General features: G+C 46.4%; 9 protein-coding genes across 9 annotated transcripts; 7 read left to right on the forward strand and 2 right to left on the reverse strand.

The window, feature by feature from the left end:
- Positions 1–239: 239 nt before the first annotated feature.
- Positions 240–2,009, forward strand: N7517_003029 (cytochrome P450; the record flags this gene model as incomplete). Its single annotated transcript, XM_056720759.1, has 4 exons — positions 240–452; positions 508–727; positions 783–851; positions 904–2,009. 4 exons carry the CDS (start codon positions 240–242, stop codon positions 2,007–2,009), a joined length of 1,608 nt encoding a protein of 535 aa, XP_056584894.1.
- Positions 2,010–4,018: 2,009 nt separating this feature from the next.
- On the reverse strand, positions 4,019–5,266 carry N7517_003030 (uncharacterized protein; the record flags this gene model as incomplete). The annotated part of the gene is made up of 5 exons (XM_056720760.1): positions 4,019–4,320; positions 4,386–4,485; positions 4,561–4,700; positions 4,755–4,932; positions 5,000–5,266. The coding sequence occupies 5 exons, from the start codon at positions 5,264–5,266 to the stop codon at positions 4,019–4,021; spliced, it is 987 nt and encodes a 328-aa protein (XP_056584895.1).
- Positions 5,267–6,075: 809 nt separating this feature from the next.
- On the forward strand, positions 6,076–7,039 carry N7517_003031 (SDR family NAD(P)-dependent oxidoreductase; the record flags this gene model as incomplete). The annotated part of the gene is made up of 4 exons (XM_056720761.1): positions 6,076–6,096; positions 6,160–6,598; positions 6,667–6,753; positions 6,810–7,039. 4 exons carry the CDS (start codon positions 6,076–6,078, stop codon positions 7,037–7,039), a joined length of 777 nt encoding a protein of 258 aa, XP_056584896.1.
- An 838-nt stretch (positions 7,040–7,877) lies between these two features.
- Positions 7,878–9,555, forward strand: N7517_003032 (cytochrome P450; the record flags this gene model as incomplete). Its single annotated transcript, XM_056720762.1, has 4 exons — positions 7,878–8,084; positions 8,139–8,352; positions 8,409–9,065; positions 9,128–9,555. The coding sequence occupies 4 exons, from the start codon at positions 7,878–7,880 to the stop codon at positions 9,553–9,555; spliced, it is 1,506 nt and encodes a 501-aa protein (XP_056584897.1).
- Positions 9,556–10,586: 1,031 nt separating this feature from the next.
- N7517_003033 (uncharacterized protein) lies at positions 10,587–11,389 on the forward strand (the record flags this gene model as incomplete). Its single annotated transcript, XM_056720763.1, has 2 exons — positions 10,587–11,107; positions 11,179–11,389. The coding sequence occupies 2 exons, from the start codon at positions 10,587–10,589 to the stop codon at positions 11,387–11,389; spliced, it is 732 nt and encodes a 243-aa protein (XP_056584898.1).
- Positions 11,390–11,967: 578 nt separating this feature from the next.
- Positions 11,968–13,573, forward strand: N7517_003034 (FAD-dependent oxidoreductase; the record flags this gene model as incomplete). Its single annotated transcript, XM_056720764.1, has 4 exons — positions 11,968–12,260; positions 12,317–12,588; positions 12,674–13,044; positions 13,106–13,573. 4 exons carry the CDS (start codon positions 11,968–11,970, stop codon positions 13,571–13,573), a joined length of 1,404 nt encoding a protein of 467 aa, XP_056584899.1.
- A 660-nt stretch (positions 13,574–14,233) lies between these two features.
- N7517_003035 (4-hydroxybenzoate octaprenyltransferase) lies at positions 14,234–15,184 on the forward strand (the record flags this gene model as incomplete). Its single annotated transcript, XM_056720765.1, has 1 exon — positions 14,234–15,184. One exon carries the CDS (start codon positions 14,234–14,236, stop codon positions 15,182–15,184), a length of 951 nt encoding a protein of 316 aa, XP_056584900.1.
- Positions 15,185–21,563: 6,379 nt separating this feature from the next.
- N7517_003036 (uncharacterized protein) lies at positions 21,564–21,776 on the forward strand (the record flags this gene model as incomplete). Its single annotated transcript, XM_056720766.1, has 1 exon — positions 21,564–21,776. The coding sequence occupies one exon, from the start codon at positions 21,564–21,566 to the stop codon at positions 21,774–21,776; it is 213 nt and encodes a 70-aa protein (XP_056584901.1).
- Positions 21,777–23,091: 1,315 nt separating this feature from the next.
- N7517_003037 (ankyrin repeat protein) lies at positions 23,092–24,832 on the reverse strand (the record flags this gene model as incomplete). Its single annotated transcript, XM_056720767.1, has 6 exons — positions 23,092–23,133; positions 23,192–23,250; positions 23,318–23,425; positions 23,475–23,876; positions 23,934–24,156; positions 24,209–24,832. 6 exons carry the CDS (start codon positions 24,830–24,832, stop codon positions 23,092–23,094), a joined length of 1,458 nt encoding a protein of 485 aa, XP_056584902.1.
- Positions 24,833–26,009: the final 1,177 nt, after the last annotated feature.

Raw genomic sequence — 26,009 nt, forward strand, 5'->3', positions numbered from 1 at the left:
CGACGCGAGGGTCGCGGGAGGGTTGCGGGAGGCGCCCCAAGGCTTGAGACACAATATTTGTCAGCTATATTACTGCACGATGAACGTATAGGGTATTCTGTGTACATCATTTACATTGGGTTGGTATTTAACAACAGACAGATAGGGGCTGTCCTCGAACATAGTCACGCTGTCTCTTGGTCTCATAATTTGAATATTTTCGGCGCCGAGACTGAGCTGTGTCCTCAACCCCAGTAAACATGATTGTCGACTTGCTCTCCATGGAAGATACAAGAGCCTCACTTGTTGGTGCCGGGCTCTTTGTTCTGCTAACTTGGGCTCTGCGATACATCTTGTCTCCAGGCTCCAAGCTGCCGATTATCAATAAGCACAGTGTCTTCGGGTTCGGGCAGCCCTCCAAGAAGGGCTGGGTTTCTGGTGCTGCCAGCTTGTTAAAAGATGGGTTCGCCAAGGTTTGTTCATTCTCTGCTATCTATTTAAATTGATACTCACCACACTGGAAACCAGTCTGCAAAAGGGTTCCGCCTCGTCACCGACAATGGCTGCCAGATTGTTGTATCTCCGAAGTATCTCGAGGAGATCCGCCAACATCCCGACCTGAGCCGTGATAAAGCTTCCGCTAAGGAGCTTATGTCGCATCTGCCTGGGTTCGAAGTTTTCCGAGAAGGATCGAAGGACGAACGCATTCTCCACGACGCAGTGTTGACTAAATTAACAAGAACACTGGGTAAGTGAACCATTGCTAGCATACTACGAGGAATTTATACTGATACAGAGACTAGGGCGTGTCACCGAGCACCTCTCCCATGAAACAGCGCTGAGCTTTGAGACACACTGGACGGATGAACGTGGTGAGTAGACCTTAATTCTTGTCTCATCTGCGAGAAAGCTGACAGAAAAAAGAATGGCATGCGGTACCACTGCGATCGAGCATTACACAGATCATTGCTCAGACGTCTTCCCGTGTCTTCTTAGGCGAGAAGCTCTGCAGAGACCCTGAATGGCTACACATTACCATAAACTATGCAGTCCATGTGATTACTGCTACTGAGCAGCTCCGTCAATGGCCCCATAGCCTCCGGTATATTGTTCACTGGTTTCTTCCAACCTGCCGTAGGCTGCGTCAAGATATGCGAGAGGCCTTGGCCCTGATTCTCCCAGTTTTGAAAGAGCGACAAGAAGAGAAGGCGGCTGCCAGAGCAGCGGGCAAGACACCAACTTCATACAGCGATGCCATTGACTGGATGGAAGATACCGCGAAAGGCCGTGCTTATAACCCAGCTATCTCCCAGCTCCTTCTGTCCATGGCAGCCATCCACACCTCGGCTGACATGCTGACACAGGTCTTGTTCGACATTGCTGAAAGGCCCGATCTGGTGGCAGCATTGCGCGAAGAGATCATGACGGTTGTGCGTGACAATGGCTGGAGTAAGATCTCGCTATACAAGCTGGTTTTGATGGACAGCACCATCAAGGAGAGTCAGAGACTCAAGCCTATTGCCATTAGTATCGTAACCACCTTCTCTAGATTGAATGAAAAGAAGCTAACATGGAAGTTAGCACCTATGCGTCGTCTGGCAACCAAAGATGTTTCTCTATCCGACGGAATGTTTATCCCAAAAAATACGACAGTTCTGTTCCCTGCCGATGCCATGTGGGATCCCGACTATTACGATCATCCACAGGAGTTTGACCCCTACCGGTATATGCGCATGCGCGAGTCCCCAGATCGACAGACTCAAACAGCCGCCCAGCTTGTCTCGCCTTCACCAAACCACCTTGGCTGGGGCTTCGGACAGCACGCCTGTCCGGGTCGGTTCTTTGCTGCTAATGAGCTCAAGATCGCGCTTTGTCAACTTTTATTGAAGTATGACTTCAAACTAGACCAAGAACGCCTGCCAGAAGTCCGTTGTCATGGAGCCTCTCGAACTGCTGATCCGGTTGCTAAACTTGTGATTCGGAGACGTGAGGACAATGCCGCCGTTCAGGACCTGCCATGTATGGTGTGAATGAAACAGAATCAAGTGGGGACGAGGAATTTTACTAGAGATAAGCTACCTGATCTCATAAATTTATACGTTTGGCTAGTATACTAGATCCATTGAACCTCCTAATACAGGTTCCTCCAGGGTTAAAGAAATTTCAATTCCTCTGTGGCTTCACATAAATATCCTGATATCGCGTCCCTAGCCGGAGTCCTAAGCATATCAACACTTGATGCGTTGAACCACCAGTTTGTAAATAATTAAGTTCTTGGATCAATCAATCAATCAATCGAAGTTCAATTAACCTGTTGCAGTCTGACTAGGTGCGTATGACTATGCAGGCGCTTCATCCAACTGAAGCAAGAACTCGAAGCCAAACGCCGAGCGGGATCTCTCCCAGAGTATTGGGTGATCAATCGGTGAAGGTTATGGCCCCGAAGAATCTTTGTCACGGTGTCAAGCCAGTTGTCAAAGTCCTCTCTCTCCTTCAGTACAGGTTCAATCTTGTAGAGCACAAAGCTCCCTATCTCAGGTAAACCTTCTCCTTGGTCTCCTCCCAATGCCGTTTGGTCTGCATCTTCAACAACCATCCAATCGTTGCCTGTGGCTGCGCCAGGTCCCCATAACGGAGGTTGCGCCATTGTTTATGTAAATTATCCACGACGTTGGTTGATTGATCCGGTTTCTCGTGTAGGGGGGGGGAGGAAGGCTTGATGTTGGGGTCAAATGCCCCCTGGAATCTGTTTGCTGTAGGGTATAAACCCTATAAAGCTCTGTTTGTGGGTGTCAAAAAACCGTCCACCCCACGAAAAATGAACGGGATGCGACAGCGAGATATGGTTCCCTCACTGCGCGAATCGCTGTAGATGTAGCTATGTAGTTGATTTGACGATGATTTGTGGAGTCAAACCTCGGAATCCCCACAGTGGGGCCGTTGTTTTCGTCCAATGGGGTTCTCGTCAGAAATCACTCGGTGCGACTCTCCCTGCGCAGCCGAGTAAATGAAAGTGGTAAATGTAAAAAGCCTCCTTTAATGAGTGAATCGCAATAAAAGCGGGTCAAGCGAGGTGCTCATAACCTATTGGGGACTACAATGTAGGGGCCCGAAAGTTAGGAGGGAGAGAGTTGTATTGGAAAGGGGAGACGAAACTCCCTAACTATCTATCTAACTATCCGTGGGTGATGCCCGAATCCTATGGCACCCACCACAACACAGAGTATACAGATAGATACTAATCTTAAGGAGCGCGGAATCAGCCCATTCCTGTAACCCATAAAACCCACAAATTCCCCAAGCCCATGCACCCATACATAAGAAATATATAACGATTGCCATAAAGTGCACCCTCCACCTTCCATCTCTCACTTCTCCCTCACCTCTCTCTCACTTCTCTCTCTATCTCTGCACCCCCCTGCCTCAGTTTCAATTGATATGTACTGTGGTTTCCTGGCCAGTTGGTTGGTCTATTTGTCGACTCTGGCTGAGTTTCTCGTTTCACACCTAGATCCATTGCCGCGAGGCCTGTCGGTTCGTCATCGTGTTTCCTCCTCGAGTTCCACGTGCTGAAACTGTTGGAGGATTAAGTTCTTGAACAACGTCAACATATACTGACATGGAGACAGACGATCACTGATAAATGCCACCAGGATCGTAACACACATAAATTGTGCATTGAAGATCAGATCTCCCGTGTCACAAGCTTTGTAGTATTAAGATGAAAGATGTCTACATGGGAGATAACAAGAATCAACCTTGAGAGTTCTTATTTTCAAGATTCAATATTCAAAAATGACTTATAGAACTATGAATATGCGACTGGTAATCGAAAGCTTAGTATAATAGAACAATCTTTTTGTCGGGTTTATTGTTTGATGTTGACTCGAACCCAGGTAATCGTTACCAATTTCCGCCTAGAAAACATATTATTTTTGCTTTAAATCTAGAAATGAATCGTGGTTGATTATTTAAAAATATAATTCTCATCGCCCTTACACGAATAGGCCTGTTGGCGATCTCCAGAGACAGGGATCACTCAGGCAGTTTTCACAGTTGCTTTAATACAGTCTTCAAGAGTAGTCCAACCAGGTCGTCCAAAGAAGGTACGAATGAGGTTCTCGGCTCGTTGAGCTGGGACCACTTCTCCAACACTAGCCTTCTCGGTCAGTGGTGCATCTGGGATGAGTTTGTTCATAGGATCCGCCTTTTTCATAATCTCAGTGATATCGCTCCATACAAAGGGCGCCGCAGCCCCAAATAGTCGCTCCGAATTGACTTCTGTACTCAGCAAGCCAATGACGTGTAGTCGTGCGGAGTCCTCTACGTCGATGAACCATGCTATTTTCAACATGGCAGCTTAGCGATGTTGTTGGGATCCATTGGGGATTAAAATTTTTACTTACGGATGGGAACCACCTTGAACGGAAAGGGATCACCCTTGAGAAGGCCCCGAATCCATTTGTGGCCCGAGCTACCAATTTCGGGGTGAAGAGTTCGGCCAAACTGAAGACAGGAAATTGAACTGTTAGCCTAGCTCAGTGGATACAATAGATACTGTCGGGTTCGGGGCAAGCTCACATTCATCCATGGGAGAACTGTGTTCAGTACAAATGAAGGTTGATTCTCTTCCACCCATTTCCAGGCCTGCCGCTCGCCTTCAGTCTTGCAAACAGTGTATATCGAAACTGCAGTTTCCGGCGTAGATGTTTCCCAGGAATCTAAACATACTCAAAATCTGATCATACCCCAGGGAACTTACATGGATCACTCACCCGTGTCAAATCTAAAAGGCGTACTACCGTCGGGATATCCTGCGGCAACAATGGATGAAGCAAGTACCACGCGCTTGATCGAGGGTTCCCTGGATGCAGCACGAAGAACATTCAATGTCCCAGCCACAGTGTATCCTACAGGATCGCTGTTCGCTGGATCCCATGGCATAGCTTGGGCCTATTCTAATTAGATGATTTTCCTCCAAGAGTTTCAACTTGATACTAGTGAGAAATGCGGGACGTACCATATGAACTATCCCGGACACCCCGGTGAGCGCATGATCAAATGCGCTGGGATCTTTTAAATCCGTAATCAGAATTGTCTCAAACAATCCCTTGCCATAGCGCGTATCAAAGTACTCATTCAGCCAAGGTCGGGGTGTGCGGACAGTGCCACGAACGCGGTATCCAAGGCCTAGGAGGATATTGATAACGTGGGATCCAATGTAGGCGTTGGCCCCGGTGACCAGAACGGTCGATCCAGGGGGGAAAGTATACTGTGTCTTGGTCATTTTATTTCTAGGCTGCTTATTGACGACTAGAATGTATCGTAAAAGAAATAGATGTGCCACCAGAAAAAAGAAAATGGAAACCGGTGGGAGGGCGTCCGACTCTCTTTGCAGGCGGTAAAACTAGAAGACACGAGCGTCGACGGCCTCTGCGCCACTGGGAGCTGCTGCATATGATTGATGCATTGCATAGTAGAATTAGCTACAGTATAGACCGTATAGTGACAAGGAGAGGCGGGATAGGAGGGGCGGTGTGATACCTACGTGTACATTACGGAGTATAGTATTCTTCAAATCTGTGCATAGTAGACATTTGTCACGCTGGTCGATCGTCAATCGTGCAGACAATACTGAAGGGTGGAGTGGCTTGCTCCCTTGCGTCGGCCCGCAAAATTTCCCGTAACTGATTCAGCCGCACAGACACCAGAACACACAAAAAAAAGACAAAGACAAAGACGTAAATGAACGCGCAGTATACACAAACGGAAATTGAGTACGATAACGGAGTAAGGGAATAGCCAAATGGACAACTTGTCTTGCGGGCCTGGTTGGTACCCGTGGTACTCCTTACTGATGCTACGTCAGCTTCAGCTCAGCCAGCACGAGTACTGTGGCTTGCATAACTATGCATTAGATGAAAAATAGTCCATGACACATGCCGGTCGCCCGAGTTCACACAAATCACCTCTTGTTAGACGTCGCATTGGATTTGTTAGTCTCCAACACCAGCCGGCTTCAAGCCATTCAAAGCAGGCAAACTAGCTTCAATTCACTTGCCTTGAACAGGCTGAACTATTATCCAGTCACGCAATATGGGATCTCTACAAGATCAAGTACGTGTGGAGAAAATACTAGGCTTGCTCTGCGATCTTACTGACGGTTACTTAATCACACAGGTTGTAATCATCACTGGGGCCTCATCGGGAATAGGGCTAGTCACGGCAACTGCTGCCCTGAGAGAGGGCGCCCAGGTCCTAGGGGTGGATATTTCCTCGCCGCCGACATCACTTGTCGAGTGTCCAAAATTTGCATTCTGCCAGGGAAATCTAGTTGACCCTGGCACACCACAAAAGGTAGTATCAGCATGCAACGAGGCGTTTGGGAGGAGAATTGATGCGCTCTTGAACATTGCTGGTGTTATGGATCATAACTCGAGCGCAGATTCAGTTGTGGACAGCGTGTGGGATCGATGTATCGCTGTTAACCTCACTGCTCCCGTGAAACTGATGCGTGAGGTGCTCCCCATAATGCGCGAACAGAAGTCTGGCAGTATTGTGAATGTTGCCAGCAAAGCTGCGTTGAGCGGTGCAGTTTCGGGTGTGGCGTACACAGCGAGTGAGTTACCTCTTCAATCCAGTACCAGTTGTTGAGGGTGAATTGGGAATGACATGATCCACATCTAGGTAAGCACGGTCTTATTGGGGTCACCAAGAACGTAGCTTGGAGGTTCAAGCATGAAGGCATTCGTTGCAACGCCATATGCCCCGGTGGTGAGAATGTTCTTTTTTTTAATAGCCATCCTGCTCTCGTCTCTAATGGAAACTAGGTGTCAGCAACGATACAGGCATCCTTAAAGATCTTGACATCAACGCATTCGACAAGCATGCCCTAGCTGCCATGTCGCCAATACACGCGGCGCATTCTTCGGACAAGGAGAAGGGATATGCCATCACGCCAGATGACGTTGCTAATTGTCTGTTGTTCTTGATTTCTTCAGCCAGTCGGAGAATCAATGGCGCGGTGATTCCAATTGATAATGCTTGGTCGACGATTTAATAAGCTTTCAAAGCTAGGCGCAGCATTGTTGTGTAAAGAATCATCTATTTTGTTTCCAGCTACATAAAAGACTATAAAATGAAATATACAACATAGATATTAATTGAATCCTAGATCAACCCTTCTCTAATTGCGTCTAACCTCTTCCGAGGAAGATTGGAGTACATGGGACAGATCTTTGACACATGGTATAACATATTATAGGTTATTCAAACAAAATTGGCCTTCAAAGAGGGAGGGAAACAGAAAGAGTGGAAAAAGAATATATGAACGCGATGCATGTGATGTTTATTAACATGGTGCTTGTAACATAACCCTTATTCATGTTACTTGTGAACATGAACGTCTTGAATAGAATAAATCTACGTGCACTGTTTTTGATACAAGGAGAAACTGATGATACCTTCCAATCATTCAGCTGGTCTTGCATTCCGTGGCTCCTCAGTCCTTGCAGATGGGCGAGAGGATCATGCGGCGTCCTCTCAAGCCCCCTGTGCAGTGACCTTCACTACTGCATTATCATTGTAGAATATTCCTTTTTTTGATTTTATGTCTTACGAATTATGTGCCCTTTAGTGAGGTGGAGACCAAAGTAGGCCGTAAACTAAAGAGGTACTACGATGCTCTGACGATCAGTGGCCAAAGCCAGCCAGCCACTGATCGACCCAGGGCTTTGGACTATCAGTGAAGTTCTTTCCACTGTCCCCTGGCAGAAATAAAAGTGCATAAACTCTGTCGGATCCAGCATCTCCTTTATGCCGACCTCTTATAACCCTCCTTGTTCGCGAGGCGTTAGCGTGGGATTTCTATCATTTCGCAAATCCTCTCTAGATGAATGATGTCGCCCGAAGTACTACCCCATATCACCACCCCGGCTCTCATCCTTCTGGTCGCCTTGCCAGTACTGTTTTTCTTTTTGACATCATCTCGCAAATCGGAACTCCCTTTCATCAATGCACGAAGAACATTTGAATTCGGTAAATCACGCGCACGGGCGCGATACATGAAGGATGCTGCCACGTTGATCAAGAAAGGATTGAGAGAGGCATGTTCATAATCAGAATTAAGAGATCTCTCGCTAATTTGCGGTTGTATCTAGGCAGGAGTCTTTCGCATCATCACTGATAACGGCACAAGGACAATGCTGGCGCCCAAATATGCCAACGACATCCGCAGCCTCCCTGAGCTGAGCTTGACTGATAACTTGGCGACTGAGCTGCATGTCAATCTTCCTGGCTTTGAGCCATTCCGGGTTACGGCCAACGATAACATCATCCAAGATACCGTCCGCGTCAAAATTACGCAAAATTTGGGTGAGTACCCTCGCAGGCTATTTATGGACGCCACTAAGATAAGACCTATTCGTTAGCAAACGCCATGATTCCGCTTTCCACAGAGGCTACCCACGTTCTACAAACGCAGTGGACGGATGAAACAGAGTGGCACGATCTGCAGTTGAAACCTGCCATCCTAAAGATGGTTGCACAACTTTCTTCCAGGATCTTCCTTGGCGACAAGATCTGCCGCGATTCTGAATGGCTTGATATTACGATAAACTACACTGTCAATGCATTTACGGCTGCTCAGGAGCTCCGTCTCTTGCCAGAATTCCTGCGACCATTTGCCGTCCGATATCTGCCAACGAGTCGAAAGGCTCAGGCACAGCTCAGACAGGCAAGGAAAATCATTGACCCAGTTTTGAAAGAGAGACGTGCTGCTGAGCGCGCAGGGAAGGGCTTAGAATATCATGATGCTATGCAGTGGCTCGAAGATACTTCTAAAGGACGCAACTACGACCCAGCGGCGGCACAGCTTGCCCTCTCTGCGGCTGCCATCCACACTACAACTGATCTATTCACCCAGACAATTCTCGACATCTGCAGTCAGAAAGACCTCATTCACGCCTTACGGCAAGAAATTATTACCGTGGTCCAGGCTGAAGGATGGAAAAAGACGACCCTTTACAAGCTGAAATTGATGGACAGTGTGATCAAGGAGTGCCAGCGGTTGAAACCTATGGCCATTGGTAAGTTCATTATATCACCGACTATGAAACTACACAAAGAATGTCCTAACAAAGACTCTCAGCGATTATGGCACGCGTCGCCCGTAAAGATGTCGTCCTTCATGACGGACAAGTAATCCCCAAAGGCGACAAGATACTTGTATCCTGCGATAGAATGTGGGATGAAAATATCTATCCCGACCCACTCAAGTTTGATCCATATCGCTTCGCAAACATGCGCACCACGGATAACCCCAAGAATGAAGCCGCCGCTCAACTTGTTTCGCCATCGCCCGAGCAGATGGGCTTTGGTTTTGGACAACATGCTTGCCCGGGGCGCTTTTTTGTAGCGAATGAGATCAAGGTAGCTTTGTGTCATATTCTGTTGAAGTATGACTTGCGATTGGCAGACGGTTGTGAGCCCAAGGTGATGAAGTTCGGGATGAGATTGGCAGCGGATCCGTTGGCAAAGGTGTCTATCAGACGGAGGAAGGAGGAAATTCCTCTATAAAATACCAGTGCAATATAAACCCTTGGGTACTACAGTTGACTTGGGTGGATAGATCGCTAGACCTAGTTACCAGCTAGTGATAATAGAAGTCCCCCTCTAACAAGACAACTAGCAATTGGTAGCCTTTGAATGCATCTATATGCAGGACACCGAGAGGAAATTACAGTAGAGATAGACGATAACATTATATAAGGATACTCTCTACGACGGAGTGAGCCCTACTAGGCTATGAGCTTGCTCACTCTTAGATCATGTTAGGCTGAATACTGGCTTAGCTACTACTAATAAAATTTATGTAGTAACATTTTTCTACTAACTAGGTTATCAGTATAATCAATGTTTTCATTCTTCTGCCTATTTCCCCCGTCGGTCTTGATGACAAGGATTTGTGACCTTTTACTCCTACTACTTGACATATGCTCCGGTTCTTGTGTACTTCATCACCTACAATGGCTATAACCAATATTTTCATAAGCGGGGGCATATATCTGATAGCTAAATATCTAGAACTGGCGGATAGAAAGAAATGAAAATCGAAATTCATAAATTATCAAATCAAAAATCAGAACAAAAGTCCGTAATGACACTGGTAATCTCTCATGTTTATTTGTCATTTGTTTTCTTTTTCTTTTTTTATATTTACATTTTATTTGATTTGATCTGTATTTTGCTTTTTTCATTACTTTTCTTGTGTCTAAAATATAAGGTCTCCAGCAGCATGGATAGGAACATCATTACTAGTATTGGATGATAATCCTTACAGTGTATCCGCCCACATATCCACCCAGCCCCAGCTTACATTCTCTCGCATGCTTCATGTATGCATGACGTGTGGCGCTGCTGAAGGTCAGCAGATCTGCAATCAAACCTATACTCTTGATGGAGAGTCTGCAGATTCCTAGAGACCCGGCCTCGGTAAAGACCGGATGGACTCGCTTTTTCCGAAGGAAGCTCTATCCATATAATTACTGTGAAACAATCTGCACTACACTTTCCCTCCTATCCACAACTCACTTCTCGAGCTACCAGCTATGGCAAACTCCGACCTACTCTCAGCTGTGTTGGAATATCGCAATGAACTCGCTGCTGTTGCGGAATTTCTCCGGAAGCTAGCGGGCATCTGCTGGACCTTGAATTACTTCAGTATGATGTACGTTTCCGGGAGAGAGAAAATACCCAATACAGGCATATTCCCTCTTTGCAATGACATCGCATGGGAGTTTGTGTACGCCTTCGTCCACCCAGCGGCAAGTGCGCATTGGGAGGGTGGTGTGAAAGTATGGTTCATGGTTCATGTCGCTGTGGTCTTGTACATTCTCAAGTTTGCGCCAAATGAATGGAATGATGTGCCAATCGTAAAGCGAAACATCTATCTCATTTATGCGGTGGTCATTCTTGGATTCCTTGCCGGTCAGCTATCGTTCGCGGCGGAGGTTGGGCCTGAAATGGGTTTCTTCTGGGGCGGTGTCCTCTGCCAAACGCTCGCAAGTCTCGGGCCGATATGCCAACTTTTGTCTCGGAATAGTACTCGCGGCGCTTCCATTATGACCTGGTATGTCTTTTCTCTCTCGCACATGCGACCCTCACGTATTCTCCATTTTTTGAATGCTAATTCGAAGGCAGGTCACTACGTGCAATTGCGACTTTTGGGGGATTTATCAAATTATCAATCTACTACATCTGTGACACACCTGCAGGTCCCTGGTTTGAGAGCCCGATGTGTCAATTCTATATTGGGTTGACTGTTATACTTGACATCATGTATCCGTGTCTGTATTATGTGATTCGACGTCAGGAAAAGCGCAATACCGCGGCGGAAAAGAAGACCAAATAGACACACATGCCTAGGAAAGGACGAAAATGATAAAAGGACCCATGGTTGGGTAGTCTTTCGGTGAGGCGTGGTGCAAATAGATAGACGATTGGTGGCAAAGTTGAATAGGTAGCGCCGGTCAAATTTCTGGTGTATTTACTTATGCGATCCTTATCATTCGAAGGAAATGTCCTGTGATCTCCGTATATACCGAATGATTATGCGTGCAACGTATCACTTAGGACCAGATCCAGAGAGCATAATTATTGAGATCATGTTAGCTAGCCACGGTACGGATGGATCAAAACAAGATATCAAGCAAGTGTGTACCTAAATAGAAGGCCGTGGAACCATAGCCAAGACAAAAGAATGTCGGCGACAGGTCCCTTTGGACATGCATTATTATGTTAATGAGAATTTCTCATCGCCACCATGCACTAGAGCTAGCTGCAGCAAGGGGCTGAGGCGGTCACATAAAGGCTTGGGGCAGTTTTATTGGGCTCGGGTCATCAAGTTGCGATTCATTAATTTGTGCACTACATCAATGCTTCATCACTTAAGTTTGCCCTTGACTTGTGTTTCATTCAATATCAAAAGCCATGGAAAGCCCCAAATTTAAGGTCATCATTGTTGGGGGGTCAATTTCTGGGTTGACCTTGGCGCATTGCCTGGCAAAAGCGAACATTGACCATGTTATCCTTGAGAAACGAGCTGAGATAGCTCCCCAGGAAGGTGCCTTCATTGGAATTTGGCCAAACGGAGCTCGAATACTACAGCAACTCGGAGTTTATGCCAGCCTTGAAAAGCTCACGGCACCGCTGACGCGGATGCACATTTCCTTCCCGGATGGATATTCATTCAGCAGTTTGCTGCCCAAGAAAGTCCATGAAAGGTTTCATCACATACTCTTTGTACAGAAGATGATTGTTCTGACCTCGTGTATTACAGATTTGGTTACCCTATAATTTCGCTCGATCGCCAAAAGGTTCTGGAAATATTGTTCGAAAAGTATCCTGCCACATCGAATGTGATGACCGACAAGCGTGTGTCGGAAATACGTCTTGGAGATCAAAGTGTTAGTGTATTGACAGACGATGGTGATGTATTTGAGGGCGACCTTATTGTGGGTGCAGATGGCGTCCACAGTCGTACTCGGTCAGAGATGTGGCGGTTGGCTGATGCTACGGATCCTGGGTACATCTCGCAAAGGGACAAGGAAGGTTGATAAGCTCCCTTTTTTACTATCATTATTCAATAATTTTCAAACGTTTTGATGCTAACATCCTCGTGACCTTGCTTATTCAGGTCTCAAGGTTGAATATAAATGCGTGTTCGGGATATCGAAGTCGATACCTGGCCTTGAAACTGGAGAGCATATAAATAGATACGGAGATAAGTTCTCTGTGATAACCTTCCATGGTAAGGATGGAAGAGTGTTCTGGTTTATTATCCAGAAGCTTGATCAGGCTCATTTCTATCCAAATGTCCCTCGTTATTCACCCGAAGACGCAGCCAATCTTTGCGGGAAGTTGGCCGATGTCCCTATCCTGGGGGATATCTGTGTGGGAGATCTCTGGGAAAATCGACTTGTTGTATCTATGACTGCACTCGAGGAGGGACTCCTTGATACCTGGCATTTCCATCGCATAGTCCTTCTTGGGGACAGCGTGCACAAGGTAATGACCCGGCATAGACCATTCATTGATATCGCAAGGACTAAAATATTTGAACTATCAGATGACGCCAAACATTGGACAAGGTGCCAACACAGCCATTGAGGACGCTGCCGTTCTAGCCTCATTGATTCATCGACTTGTTCATGTGGATGGTATTTCCAGCATCTCCGACTTTCACGTTGAATCAATCCTTCGAGAGTATCGAAGCTTGCGATACGACCCTGCAAAGAGCACATACGAACGATCTAGGTTTGGTGCTCGTTTCCACACGCGAGATGACTGGGCCAAGGCTGTTGTCGGGCGTTACGTTTTCCCTTTTATAGGTGGGCTGGTAGAATATGGAACTGAGAAGGTTCTGGCCCGAGGTGAAATGATTGATTTCCTTCCATTTCCCGAACGATCAGGGCCGGGTTGGATTCAAAAGTCCCCCAAGGCACAGAAAGCCGCTCGGCTACAGTGGAGACTTCTTTGGATTTTTCCTCTCACTTTATGTTGGGCTTTCTTGTGGATTCGACCTTACCAAGCGTGATTTTTCAGTAGTTACGTACCGCGAGATTTGAAGTAATTTATTGGCACCGAAGTCACGTACAACTAGTAAACATCTCGCGCGTTTTCTCTAGCCGCATAGCCGCTATCGATGTAATTACTTTAGCGATGGTCATTGTGCCTAGAAATTTTCACAGATTCGATACGGGAGGTGTTTTCATGGCATCAAGCTAACTGAATTAAGAGTGAGCTTGCATATATCACAATGCATTGGAAAAAAATAACAATGTGCGTGTAGGAGCCCTGCTGGCAAAATGGCTAGGTAAAGCCTACACACGTATACTTACATAGTGATCTACCCAAGATATGCTCAAATTAAATATGATAGAATCACTTGCCAGCCACGACATCCCTGTAGGCCGGTATTACAGTGTCATGACCTGATCTCCCACTCCTATTCATGACACATGGAAAGCAAGGAGTGCCAAGTAGTTGGCTTTGTTTTTCTGACACCAGTCTTCAGCCAGCCAGGTGGTATGCTTGTTTCATTGCCCAGCTCTCGTTTATTCTCCGTCTATCCATTCCACCAGCTTCTTTGCTTTATCAACTCGTTTCTGTGTTATTTTTTTGCCTCCCCTCTGATCTTAAACTTCACATCTTACCATTCAGCATACTGTGAGCAGGCTTCTTTTTGTACACCGAAATGGCTTCAGTAAACGAAAAAGAGGCACCCCAAACTCAGAGCAAAATACTTAAATTACTTCCTTCTTCCTTGTTGCCATATGCTGAATTGGCACGAATCCACCGCTTGTTGGGATTATACCTCAATACTTCCCCTTATTTTGTCGGTATTGCTTTTACTGCATCAATTGCCCCAGAAATTCCAGTGTCCATTCTCCTCCATCGACTTGTGCTTTTCTCTATTTGGTCTTTCTTCCTACGATGCGCTGGATGCGTTTGGAATGATCTCATCGACTCAGACCTAGATGCACAAATCGCTCGAACAAAATCCAGGCCGCTGCCACGAGGCGCCATATCAAAACGGAATGCTGCCATTTTCACCGTTACCCTCTTTGCCTGTGGTAGCTCGGTTTTGCTTTTTCTTCCGTCGCAATGCACCATTGAAGCTATCATCAAAATCTTCTTCGCCCTTCTTTATCCTTTCGGCAAGCGATTCTCAGATTACCCACAGGTAATTCTGGGGAATATCGGGTGGGCTATCCCGATGACAATGCATAGTCTGGGAGTAGACCCTCTCCAACATCTTATACCTACCGTGTGTATGTTCTTCTTCATTGCGACAGTCATCATCATGGTCGATGTCGTCTATGCGTGCCAGGATACTGAAGAAGACCTGAAAGTCGGCGTGAAAAGCATGGCTGTTCGCTTCCGAAACTCCATCCCTATTCTGGCTTATGGGCTCTTCTACATATCCACCGCTCTTTTTGCATCTGTGGGGCTGCTCACTGGCCTTGGCCTCCCCTTTTTCGTTGTATCCGTTGGCGGGCATTTCGTTGGGTTCAACAATCTCCTCAAGGCGACCCAAATCGGGAAGTCCTCGGGACTGGAGCATAGCGCAAAGGTATATTGCTTGCTGAGTAGTATCTTCTGGGTGCTTGGGTTTGGAATTGAGTACTGCCTGCGCGGGAACTAAATGCCACATTACAACCGAATCGTTGTCTTGCCTAGTACGATTTCAGTGGATGATCTGGGAACTCCCTTTCCTAGTTAGTTTATTTGATGTCTTATGTAAGTAAAAAATTGGACTGCTCCGTTGTCCAGACACGTTTGCTCATTGTAAGGGGTTGTTTCCCCAGGGATCAGCATGTCAATGGCCAGTTGAATGTGTATTAGTCATGTATTTTTATACTGTTGACTGTCTACTTCACACCCTTTCGAAGACTCTCACACCATCAGAACGAAGTTGTAATTCAACCAGAGTGGGTTGAACAAGTCAGAGCTATGGTCGAGCAGCATATCCAACCTCAGCTACACTCCTTCACTTGTTCCGTGTTCAATGAAATAGGCTAGGTCACATTTTGATCAAAGCTAATCAAACTATTACTTTTCGGACTTGAGTTCTCTGTCTCAGATAACTCTGTACTTCCATGCAAATATATCGGCAAGGTCAATTTGACATTAAAGGCACCCTTGCATGGCATAGATATTGCTTTTGTACATTCACTAGTTCCAAGTGCCACTCGAAGGATCCACATAGACATTCACACATTCCATCGATCTCCAATCAGGGATCATTTGAAAAATGCTGGCCTGGGTTGATGATAAGGGGGTTGAAAAATAGCCAATTTTAAATACGCCAAAAATTTTTGAGACAATGTTGTTGTGCGGAATATCCTAGTAGTGGCCTCATCATCCGATTGTTCAATATCCTTCCAGAAAGGAAACACGAAAGGCCTGTCTTGCCATTATGGCCGACACCGATGGTGCCGAACAAGCTGGGGCGCGCAAAAGCCTCAGCACAACGACAAGCAATAACCCAGAGGGTTCCTCCCGTATTCCATCGAGTCAGGATCAGCAAATTTCCATCACCCAAGTCTGGAACAAACACGCAGACCCGATCCCTCTCGATTCTTCTCAGTTCGACCGGCACCAATGGGCAAAGCGAAATTTTCACATCCTTGATTCGACGGTTGGTGACGCTCCAAATCGTGGAATTCTGTTCGAAAATCTCTCCATTCAAGGATCTGTCTCGTGTCAGCAAGTTCAGCCGACAGTTCTTTCGGCTTTCATACATCCTGCCGTATCGATCGTCAAGCTCCTCTATAAACAAAGCAACGAACAGCGGGTTAACATCGTGCACACTCTGGATGGGCTCATTTCCAATGGAGAGTTGCTTTTGGTGCTGGGTCGCCCAGGCAGCGGGTGTTCGACCTTCTTGAAGGCGATCTGTGGGTATCTGGACGGCTTGGTCATAGACCCAGCCAGCAGGATACAATATATGGGTGTCCCTATTGCGCGGATGACAAAGGAGTGTCGCGGGCAAATTGTATATAGTCAAGAAGAGGATCATCATTTTCCGCATTTGACCGTTGGCGAAACCCTAGAGTTTGCTGCGTATGCACGCACACCACATACCCGGCTGGGCATGAATCGTGACGAGTATGCGAAAATGGCGGTGCAGGTTGCCATGGCTCTGTTTGAGCTTTCCCACACGCAGGACACACAAGTGGGCAATGAGTATATTCGTGGAATTAGTGGAGGAGAAAGAAAACGTGTGAGGTGAGTAATCTCCGGGCTATCTTACTATCTCATCCTCATGAAAGATTTCCATGAGCTGACCGGTCAATGCGAATATGCAGCATAGCCGAAATGGCATTAGCGAGAGCACCCATTGGGGCCTGGGACAATAGCACAAGAGGTCTTGATGCAAATCGTGCGCTTAACTTTGCCCAAGCCCTTCGTCTGTCAGCCAATCTCACAAAAACTTGCCACGCTGCCGCCCTTTCCCAAGCTTCAGAGCCTATCTACAATACCTTTGACAATGTCACTGTTCTTTATGAGGGACGGCAAGTATATTTTGGCCCTTGTGAACATGCTGTGGCATATTTTGAAAAGATGGGATGGAAACGTCACCCTCGACAGGTCAGCGCAGATTTCCTCACTTCTGTCACCAATCCAAGTGCACGGGAGCCCCAAGGTGGAATGGAAGAGAAGGTCCCGCGGAGTTCGCAAGATTTTGAGATATACTGGAAACAGAGCCCAGAGTATGTAGAGCTTCGGGAGAAGATGGAAAATTACTCCCAGAGCTTTCCTGTTGAAGGACCAGAAGAACGCAAAGTGAGCCACGTCAACCATACTGAGCAGGCTGGCGACATTCGACCGTCTGGCCCTTTCCTTCTCTCAACACCTAAGCAATTACGATTGTGCCTTGTCAGAGCGTACCGACGAACTAGGAATGACCGCGCTGGTATCATTGCGACCGCAGTGGTACAAATCGTCATAGCGGTCCTTATCGGCTCTCTCTTCTACAACATCCCTGACGCCTCTGCTGGACTTTCCCAGAGAGCATCGGTTATCTTTCTGTCAGTTCTCACGAACAACTTGATTGCTTTGCTGGAGATCAACGTCCTGTACAGTCAAAGACCAGTTGTGGAAAAACATGCTCGTTACGCATTCGTTCGCCCCTTCACCGAGGCCCTCGCTGGGGTTATCATAGATCTCCCCATCAAGCTCCTCCGTTGTCTGCTCGCCAATGTCATTATATATTTTATGGCAAATCTCCGGAGGGAACCTGGGCATTTCTTCATCTACATCCTCTTTCAACTCGTCTCGGTCATAACCATGTCCGGGCTCTTCCGGTGCTTGGCCACAATTACAAGAACACTCAGTCAAGCGATGGCTCTCGGTGGAATTACTATTATCTGCATTGCAGTGTATACCGGTTTTACTATACCACAGCCCGACATGCGTCCTTGGCTTGGTTGGATCCGATGGCTCAATCCAATTTTCTACACATTTGAAGCAGTCATCGCCAATGACTTTCATGGCTTGCGAGCCAAATGCGTTAATTATTTACCAGACTATGGATCTTTGTTGGGCTCATCTTTCACTTGCTTGGAAATGGGTGCTGTCGCTGGAGAGCACTACGTATCTGGAGACAGATACATTGAGAAGCATTACGATTACTCCTACAGTCATCTATGGAGGAATTTTGGGATTTTAATTGCGTTCCTTGTTTCATTGCACGTGCTATATCTCTTCCTTACAGAGCTGGTCCCAGGCACTGCATGCGCTCCCAAGACGCTATCGTTTCTTTCTGGGTACATCGCAGGAAAATTGAGCCCTGACGACGAAGAAACGGGGCAGCAGCCCAAGGTATTGAAAGAGCTTTCGACGTCTAACTTGCAGTCCCGCAGTTTGTTGCCAAAGCAAGAGAAGATACTCACTTGGCAGGGATTGTGCTACGATATTCCAGTCAAGGGAGGGACAAAGCGGCTGCTGGATGATGTTAGCGGCTGGGTCAAGCCAGGGACCTTCACTGCTCTTATGGTATGTAACATTATATAGCCATTCATTTAACTATGAATTTCCATGCTAACTAGACCAGGGAATGTCTGGTGCAGGAAAAACCACCCTTTTGGACGTATTATCACAGCGAACGACTTGCGGCGTTGTGACAGGGGAGATGCTAGTCAATGGTACCGGCCTCAATACTAGCATCTGTCGCAAAACCGGATACGTCGAACAGAATGATCTTCACTGTGAAACTGCCACAGTTAGGGAAGCTCTTCAGTTCAGTGCAGCACTGCGGCAACCCCGGTCTGTCTCTATGGAAGAGAAGTATGCATTCGTCGAGGACGTAATTCAAATGCTGGGAATGGAAGAATTTGCCGAAGCCATCGTGGGGAACACTGGTGAAGGATTGAACCTTGAACAGAGAAAGCTTCTTACTATCGGTGTTGAGCTGGCTGCAAAGCCTGAATTGTTGATTTTTCTCGATGAGCCTACTAGCGGACTGGAGTCACAGAGCTCCTTGGCAATTTGTTCGTTTATGAGGAAGCTCGCTGATCATGGACAAGCCGTGCTTGCCACTATTCATCAGCCCAACGCCGTCATGTTTGAACAATTCGATCGCCTTCTGCTATTCGGTAAAGGCGGTAGGACAATCTACTTTGGGGAAATTGGGAGCAATTCCCGCACTGTTCTAGATTTTTTGGAAAATAACGGCGCACGTCCATGCGGGCCAGCCGAGAATGTAAGCTACAATCCACCATGCTCCATGATACTCAGATTCTATGGCTAATTTATCTCCTCGCAGCCAGCCGAATACATACTGGAAATGGTCAGCGGAGACTCGCAAGACAGTTCTCAATCGATCGACTGGGTGGATATTTGGAAGCAGAGTCCTCAAAACCAGGAAGTCTTGAATCATCTTCGTCAGATCTCTTCAAACTCATCTCAGGCCCCGATCATCGATACACAAAACGAGCTTGAATTCGCCATGCCAATCACCGCTCAGTTATACCTGGTCATGAAGCGTGACTTCCAGCAATATTATAGACAGCCGGACTATATTATAGCAAAGCTTGCTTTGGGCATTGTATGCGGCCTTTTCGTCGGGTTCTCCTTCTGGATGTCCGACAACTCGAACCAAGGGTTTCAAAATACTATGTTTAGCTTATTCCTTCTATGCACCATATTCTCCACCATGATAAACCAGTGAGTCCTCCTCTCATATCCCTCCCACGAGAAAATAAGGAACTCACCGTGAACAGAATTATGCCAAAATTCATTGGCAGGCGGACGCTTTATGAGCTACGCGAGCGACCTTCTAAGACTTATTCCTGGAAGGTATTCATTTTTTCACAAATTGTCGTCGAGCTTCCTTGGCAGGCTTTGCTTGGAATCTGCACATGGGCCTCTTTCTATTTCTCTGTCTATGGTGGAAAGCAAGATTCACAGCAGCAGGGCCTGGTGCTTCTTTTTGTATTGCAATTCTTCCTATTTGCTTCCAGCTTCGCCTCATTAATAGCCTCTGCGGTGCCTAGCCCAGTCCTTGGCAGCATGCTTGGTCTCTTTATGTTTGTGTTGTCCTTGCTGTCGAACGGTGTCATGCAACCGCCCAGAGCCTTACCACCATTCTGGAGCTACATGCACAGGGTTTCACCTTTAACCTATTATGTCGGCGGTATCAGTGCGACTGCACTACATGGTCGTCCAATTCATTGCTCGGATCGAGAAACCGTCAGCTTTGATGCCCCAGCAGGACAATCGTGTGGAGAGTATCTCGGAAAATATCTGGAGAACGCACCTGGAAAGCTCTACAACTGGGCTTCCACTGGGAAGTGTCACTACTGTCCTCTCCGTTCGGCCGATCAATATCTTGCCAGCCGCGAGATTTTCTGGAATAATCGATGGCGGGATTACGGGATCCTTTGGGCTTACTTTGCCTTCAACATCTTCGGCGCCATCTTGTTATACTACCTCTTCCGAGTTTTACCATATTCCCGAGCAAACAAGGTCAAAAAGAGGGCGGCCTGAACCCTCATGATTGAGAGCTAGCGACATTATTATTTCACTTTGTATTTCTCCTTTTTTTTACCATCATTGCTCGTGATGTTATCAATAATCTTTCCTTTCGTTGTTCCTTTCATTGTTATTCTATCCCATGGGGGTGGCTGCAGTCTAGTAGTCTATATGCCAGAAGCTACCCCAATTACTGGACTTTGTTTTTTAAGGCTTTAATTATCTCCGCTACCCTTTTGAATATGTATATTAAATCCATGTAGTCTTCCCTATCCCATTGATGTAGTCTGGTAGATTTTAGGTGAGGGCTTTTTTGTCAACTACTTAGACCTAATACTCGACTGGCTACTGCATACAGGGTAATTTACCCATCCTATCCTCGGACCGTGGAAGTAAAGTGCATATATTGATTAGTCATGTTATCCGTGGAAATTTATGTTTTTGTCATATTTTATTAGTTCGAGAATTGAATATTATGAAAATAACATTATCAGACAGCCACATCTCTATCACTTTTCCTTCACTATGGCTCTTTTTCTGCCAAGGTGTAGGGTGGGGCCTTCTAAAAAAGGGTTTACGGCACGGAACGATCTACAATGGACGGAATGGGGCAGGAGGCGTTCGTGCATTACTGGATCGTCGTCATACATTCTCTCCAAATTGAATCCTCTATCATGCATCTCGGCGCCAATCAGTCTAGAACTAGGTAGAATGGGATCTACGTAATGCGTCTTTACGGTTTGATTGACCGAACTTGTCTGATATCACGTCGAAAAATGCCTCATTGCCTTGCGTGGAAATATACAGCTTATTGGAGAAAGCTACCAGTTCAGCTCCACCATTTCCAATAGCTCTAAGCATTGTACATAGTGCATCGAAGGATGGGTATTATGTAATGACAACAAACCTAAAGCTGGAGCACAGATAGAAAGCTTTATATAAATACCCTCTACATACACACCTCTTAACTATATCCCATTTTCTTGCGTGTATAATCACCCAAAGCTTTCCTAGTGCCATTTTCTGAACTCAACTAGTCTCTCAAAATGCAGCTCTCATCCTTCCTTTTTGCTACTATTGCGTTGGCCGTCTCCAGCGCCTGGGCCCAGGCCGAGGGTGCCACTTCTAATGATCCTACCTGCCTGCGCATCTGTCGTGATGACCCTGTTGAGTGTCAGGCCGGCTGGGTCTCTACCCAGATTGGCGCCGAAGGCGAGGAGGTATGTATCCACAGCAAATATCTTGTGACACGATGCTGATATATTGAGAAGCCCTGCTGGACTTGTTGCAACAAATAGACTAGCAACATGACACCAACGAACGATGACAGATTTCCACTATCGAAGATATATATGCTTAGAGGGTACCATGAGCCCATCGCCCCACGGCATCACATTTTGTAGTGCTCTGCCTTCAGAAATCGGTGCAAATTATATTGTCATGTTTGTTAAGCCACCGCTTTGGTTTATGTTTGGGCTACACATCTGTACTTTTAGTTCAATGATGCCGTATTTGCTCTGAAAAAATTCATGGTGGTGATTGTTCTATTCAAGAACAAGGTCTCTTTCTCTGAATGAGATTAACATATGGCAACCAAAAACGTTCGGGATGCGAATGCTTTAATACTCTATGACCAGACCGTACGCACAACGTATGTTGTACATATTTCGTGCGCATAATCCTTAGTCAATCATCCCCTCCATGCTAGATTATAAATAATGAAGTTAATCACTTATTAGATATGCTCGGTCCAATAGATTTCGGACCCCCGATACTACATCACCACCTCAGCTAGCCACCTGAATCCTCAGCTAGCCACTAAATTTGTGACGGCACGACAAAACCTAGCACGGCCATTACCATCCTATCATATTGTTTCGAGCTTTTCAACAGACCCGATAAGTTGTTGAACGCGTCTCGAGCCTTTCTATCCAACTGCATCTGTGAGCTTGAATTACGTTAGTTATTTTGTGTATTTCTCATATCGCCTGAGCAGAGTGAGCGTAATCTGGGGGCGGGAGGCCGCGACGAAGGATGGTTATAGTATTGCGAGGGCGGCCTAGTGTTAAATGTTTTTGATCACTATAGCTACTGGCCCAGGCCAGCTCTTCACGACGGCAGATATGGTTAATGTAACTCAATTTAGCAGTAGTCATACCTAGGAAACTTCATCGCGTCGCTTATTCTGTCTTGAAGAGACATCGGTTATCTGTAGGCTTCTCCGGCCACGCCGCACTATTATCACTGCAATATGTGGGATTACGCCCTTCCCTTGTTTTAAATTCATTTTGCAGAGTAGCGAATTGGAATTGCTCAAAACGCTTTGGTATCTGCTATATCTTACCTGTGATCTTTCATTACAAGGTAAGACCCTCCAGTGAAAAAATGACTTTCTGGCAACCCTGCGTTTAGACTGCATACACAAAGCTGGCTATCGCAATGGATATTCTCATTTGAAGAAACTTGAGGCTGGCTTGCATAAATGAGATATTCGATATGAAAAAATACCTACACTTAATTACAAGCTGGAACGATAGTGATAGAGAAGCTTGACTTGCATTTGAGGGTCAATCTTTAGTAAACGATGGGGTTGTTCGCATTGAGTCTCTCCAAGAGCTAAAACGAACTCGTCAGTTGCGCGTCAATAACCAGTAGAACAAGAGAGAAGTCATACCCAATCATTGAGGTCTGCATCGTTTTCTTTGAAATTCTCAAATTGAGCATCCAGATGTTCTAATATTAGATATTAGCCTGATTCTTATTCTTTTTTTTACCTTTTGGTTCCACAGTCATCACTCACCAGCAGTCACGTTCATAGTGTCAGGAATGAGACTATTCATCTGCCAGCTTTCCAAGAATTTGGTAGCCTCAGCCGCATTTCCTACCTGGCTGAGGTCGTAATGTACAGCTGTTTAGGTTAGCAATATCCTTGAAGAAGAGCCACAACAAAAGCTTACCTTCAGGTCCATAGCCGTTGGCCTTCACAAATTGGACCGATGCACGTATTTCGTTTTCGAATGTTTCAGTAGGCTCCTCGTTTGGGCATCCATCGGTGACTGTCAGAATAAGGAGTGGTCGCTTCAATATCTCACCCTTGTTCACTGGACCATAGAGGAAGTCATTCAAGACTTTTTCCCTTAGGTTTGTACCCAGTTTAGTTGACCCACTAGGAGTAAAGTTCATATTCGATGGAAGATCGTTGGGATTGAGGTCATCAAACTTGTCGCCCTTGTTGATGAAACGAAGATGCACAAACGTGCCTTCTTCGGGAGCAGCTTGCGTAATCAGGCTTGCCATTCGTTTGACCATAGTTGTCTGTCGGTTCATACGGTCATCGTCTTTCATCGATCCACTGTCGTCTAAAGCGAACAAGTGTGAGCTTGGCGATCTTATGAAAGTGATTGAATTTGACTTACCACAGTACAGGATAGGCTGGTACAATGCCTGGCGGGACATAATAGTCACGTTCCTGGGTGTTGCACCCGGGAAGGCTGAATCTTTCAGGATCTTCGCTGCGTTCTCTGCTACCTTGCCTACATACTCGTTACCGGCAGGGTAGAAGTCCTCAAGACCTTTTGCATTGATAAAGCTCTCAAGGTTTGCCTTGAACTCTTCTGCCGTACGGGGTTCCGTGGTTTGCTATTTCACGGTTAGTCAGACTAGACATGAATGTGGAGGAACAGATGCATACGCCAGCTGCTGGTTCCGACAATGCAGAAACACGTTTGATGGCGTTCAGGCCGACGTCCTTGAAGTTTTTGAAGTAGGCCAGAGCAAACAGACCAGAGCTTACGAGAAGATTCTCCAGCTCGGGTTTCCATTCTGGCGTTTCGTCATTGGGGCGAATTGCCTTGTGCACGGCGGTATTGGTAGACTTTTCAGCAAGTTTCTTAGGTGTCTCGCCAAGCTCGTTTGATTTGTCCATGGCTGCTCCAGCCTGGATGAGGGCGCGAATAGCCTCGGAGCTAGTGCCTTGTCGAATTGCTGACATCAGTGGAGTGTCACCCTTTGGCTTTGAAATCGGCTCATCTGGCTTGGCGCCATGCTTGAGCAGAAGCTCGACAATACGGCCGCTGTTTGGTACTTGAGTGGCTGCATAGAGAGGACTCTTGCCATCCGGAGATATTCTGTTGGAGTCGGCACCGTTCTGCAGCAGTAGTTTTACTGCACCCACGTGGCCGTTTCGGATTGCAAGGTCAAGGGCTGTATCTCCATAGCTATCCTCATCATTGACCTCCACCTGGATGAGGAGTTGGCCAATGTTCTGCAAGCTGAGGGTTCCGCTCTTCGCGTGAGTGTGAAGGTTTTCGGCCATGACGAAGTTCTCTGTCAAGAAATGGTGAGCGAAGGCCTGTTAGAACGGCTTTGAAAAAGATTAATCTGCTGATTTCACGGCAGCCGTACTTATATCCCAATGAGAGGCTATGACACCCCCTCCGCGGCTTTCAAACAGCTCCATCATGCCTGTTAATACGTAATGCCTGCAGGCTCACCCCACTCCTGTTCACCGAGGCGATGTATCATCCAGCCTGTGCATAATCCAAAAAAACTATATCAATATATCCACGGTGATGAACCAGCACTAGACCATGGATTCAATAAACTTAGGTCAAGTCAAAGAATGGTGCTCTGCTGCATCCGTCATTGGTCAGCAGGAGGTGACATCAACGTGCCAATTACCCCAGCTGAAGGGTTCAGGAGAGTTGCATGCCAGCCACGCCATTGCGAAGATCTCAAGGTCACCGCTAGCTCCTGAAGGCTGGCCCATACTCAGCTGAATGATTCGCTCAATTAAAAGCTGATTGGTTCACTCCCAGGTCGTGGAACCTCAAGCTGAAGCATTGTGCAGTCGGTGGCATCTTCTCACGGTATCTTGTTAGAGTCGATATCCTAATCTAGCATCATCAATAGTTATACCACATTTAGTAGTTCAATATCGATAGTTTTTTTTTCTTTCATTTTAGTTGAACATGGCTCTGTGCACTTAGCCTAGTACCTGCCTTAGAGTATTGGTGAGGCTACGTACGAGAGGCGCAAGTCGCGGTTGCACTTTTGCCAAGACTCCCCTCTTAGGTTTCCGCGCAAGGATACTATAGGATCGTCGTCCTTCTGTCATCGTACAGAAGTTATTGAGGTAGGATTGGCTTTGTGATCTCTATGTGCATATAAGCACAGCACATGTCACATGCCAGTACTGTAAACTAGTAATTAGGTGTAATTTATACAGTAGACCTGACTTCTTTTTTCTTTATATGAATTGTCTACATGAATTGGGAACGATTCCACCAACCATAAACATATATTACGCATTCGCCCTAATGCTCTAAAGTATGATACATCGTCTAAATAGGAGATTAACCAGGCGGAATCGGTGACGCTATTGTTGGCTTGGTGTAAGGCGAGAGGTTCGACTCGCGCCCGGCTCTATGTGGAACGGGTATTGGAAGGCGCACTCACAACGACCACTCTCCGACCACCGGTGGGCAGTATCA

This window comes from Penicillium concentricum, assembly GCF_028827145.1.
Source record: "Penicillium concentricum strain IBT 3081 chromosome Unknown utg000001l_segment0_segment0, whole genome shotgun sequence".
Taxonomy (NCBI): Eukaryota; Fungi; Ascomycota; class Eurotiomycetes; order Eurotiales; family Aspergillaceae; genus Penicillium; species Penicillium concentricum.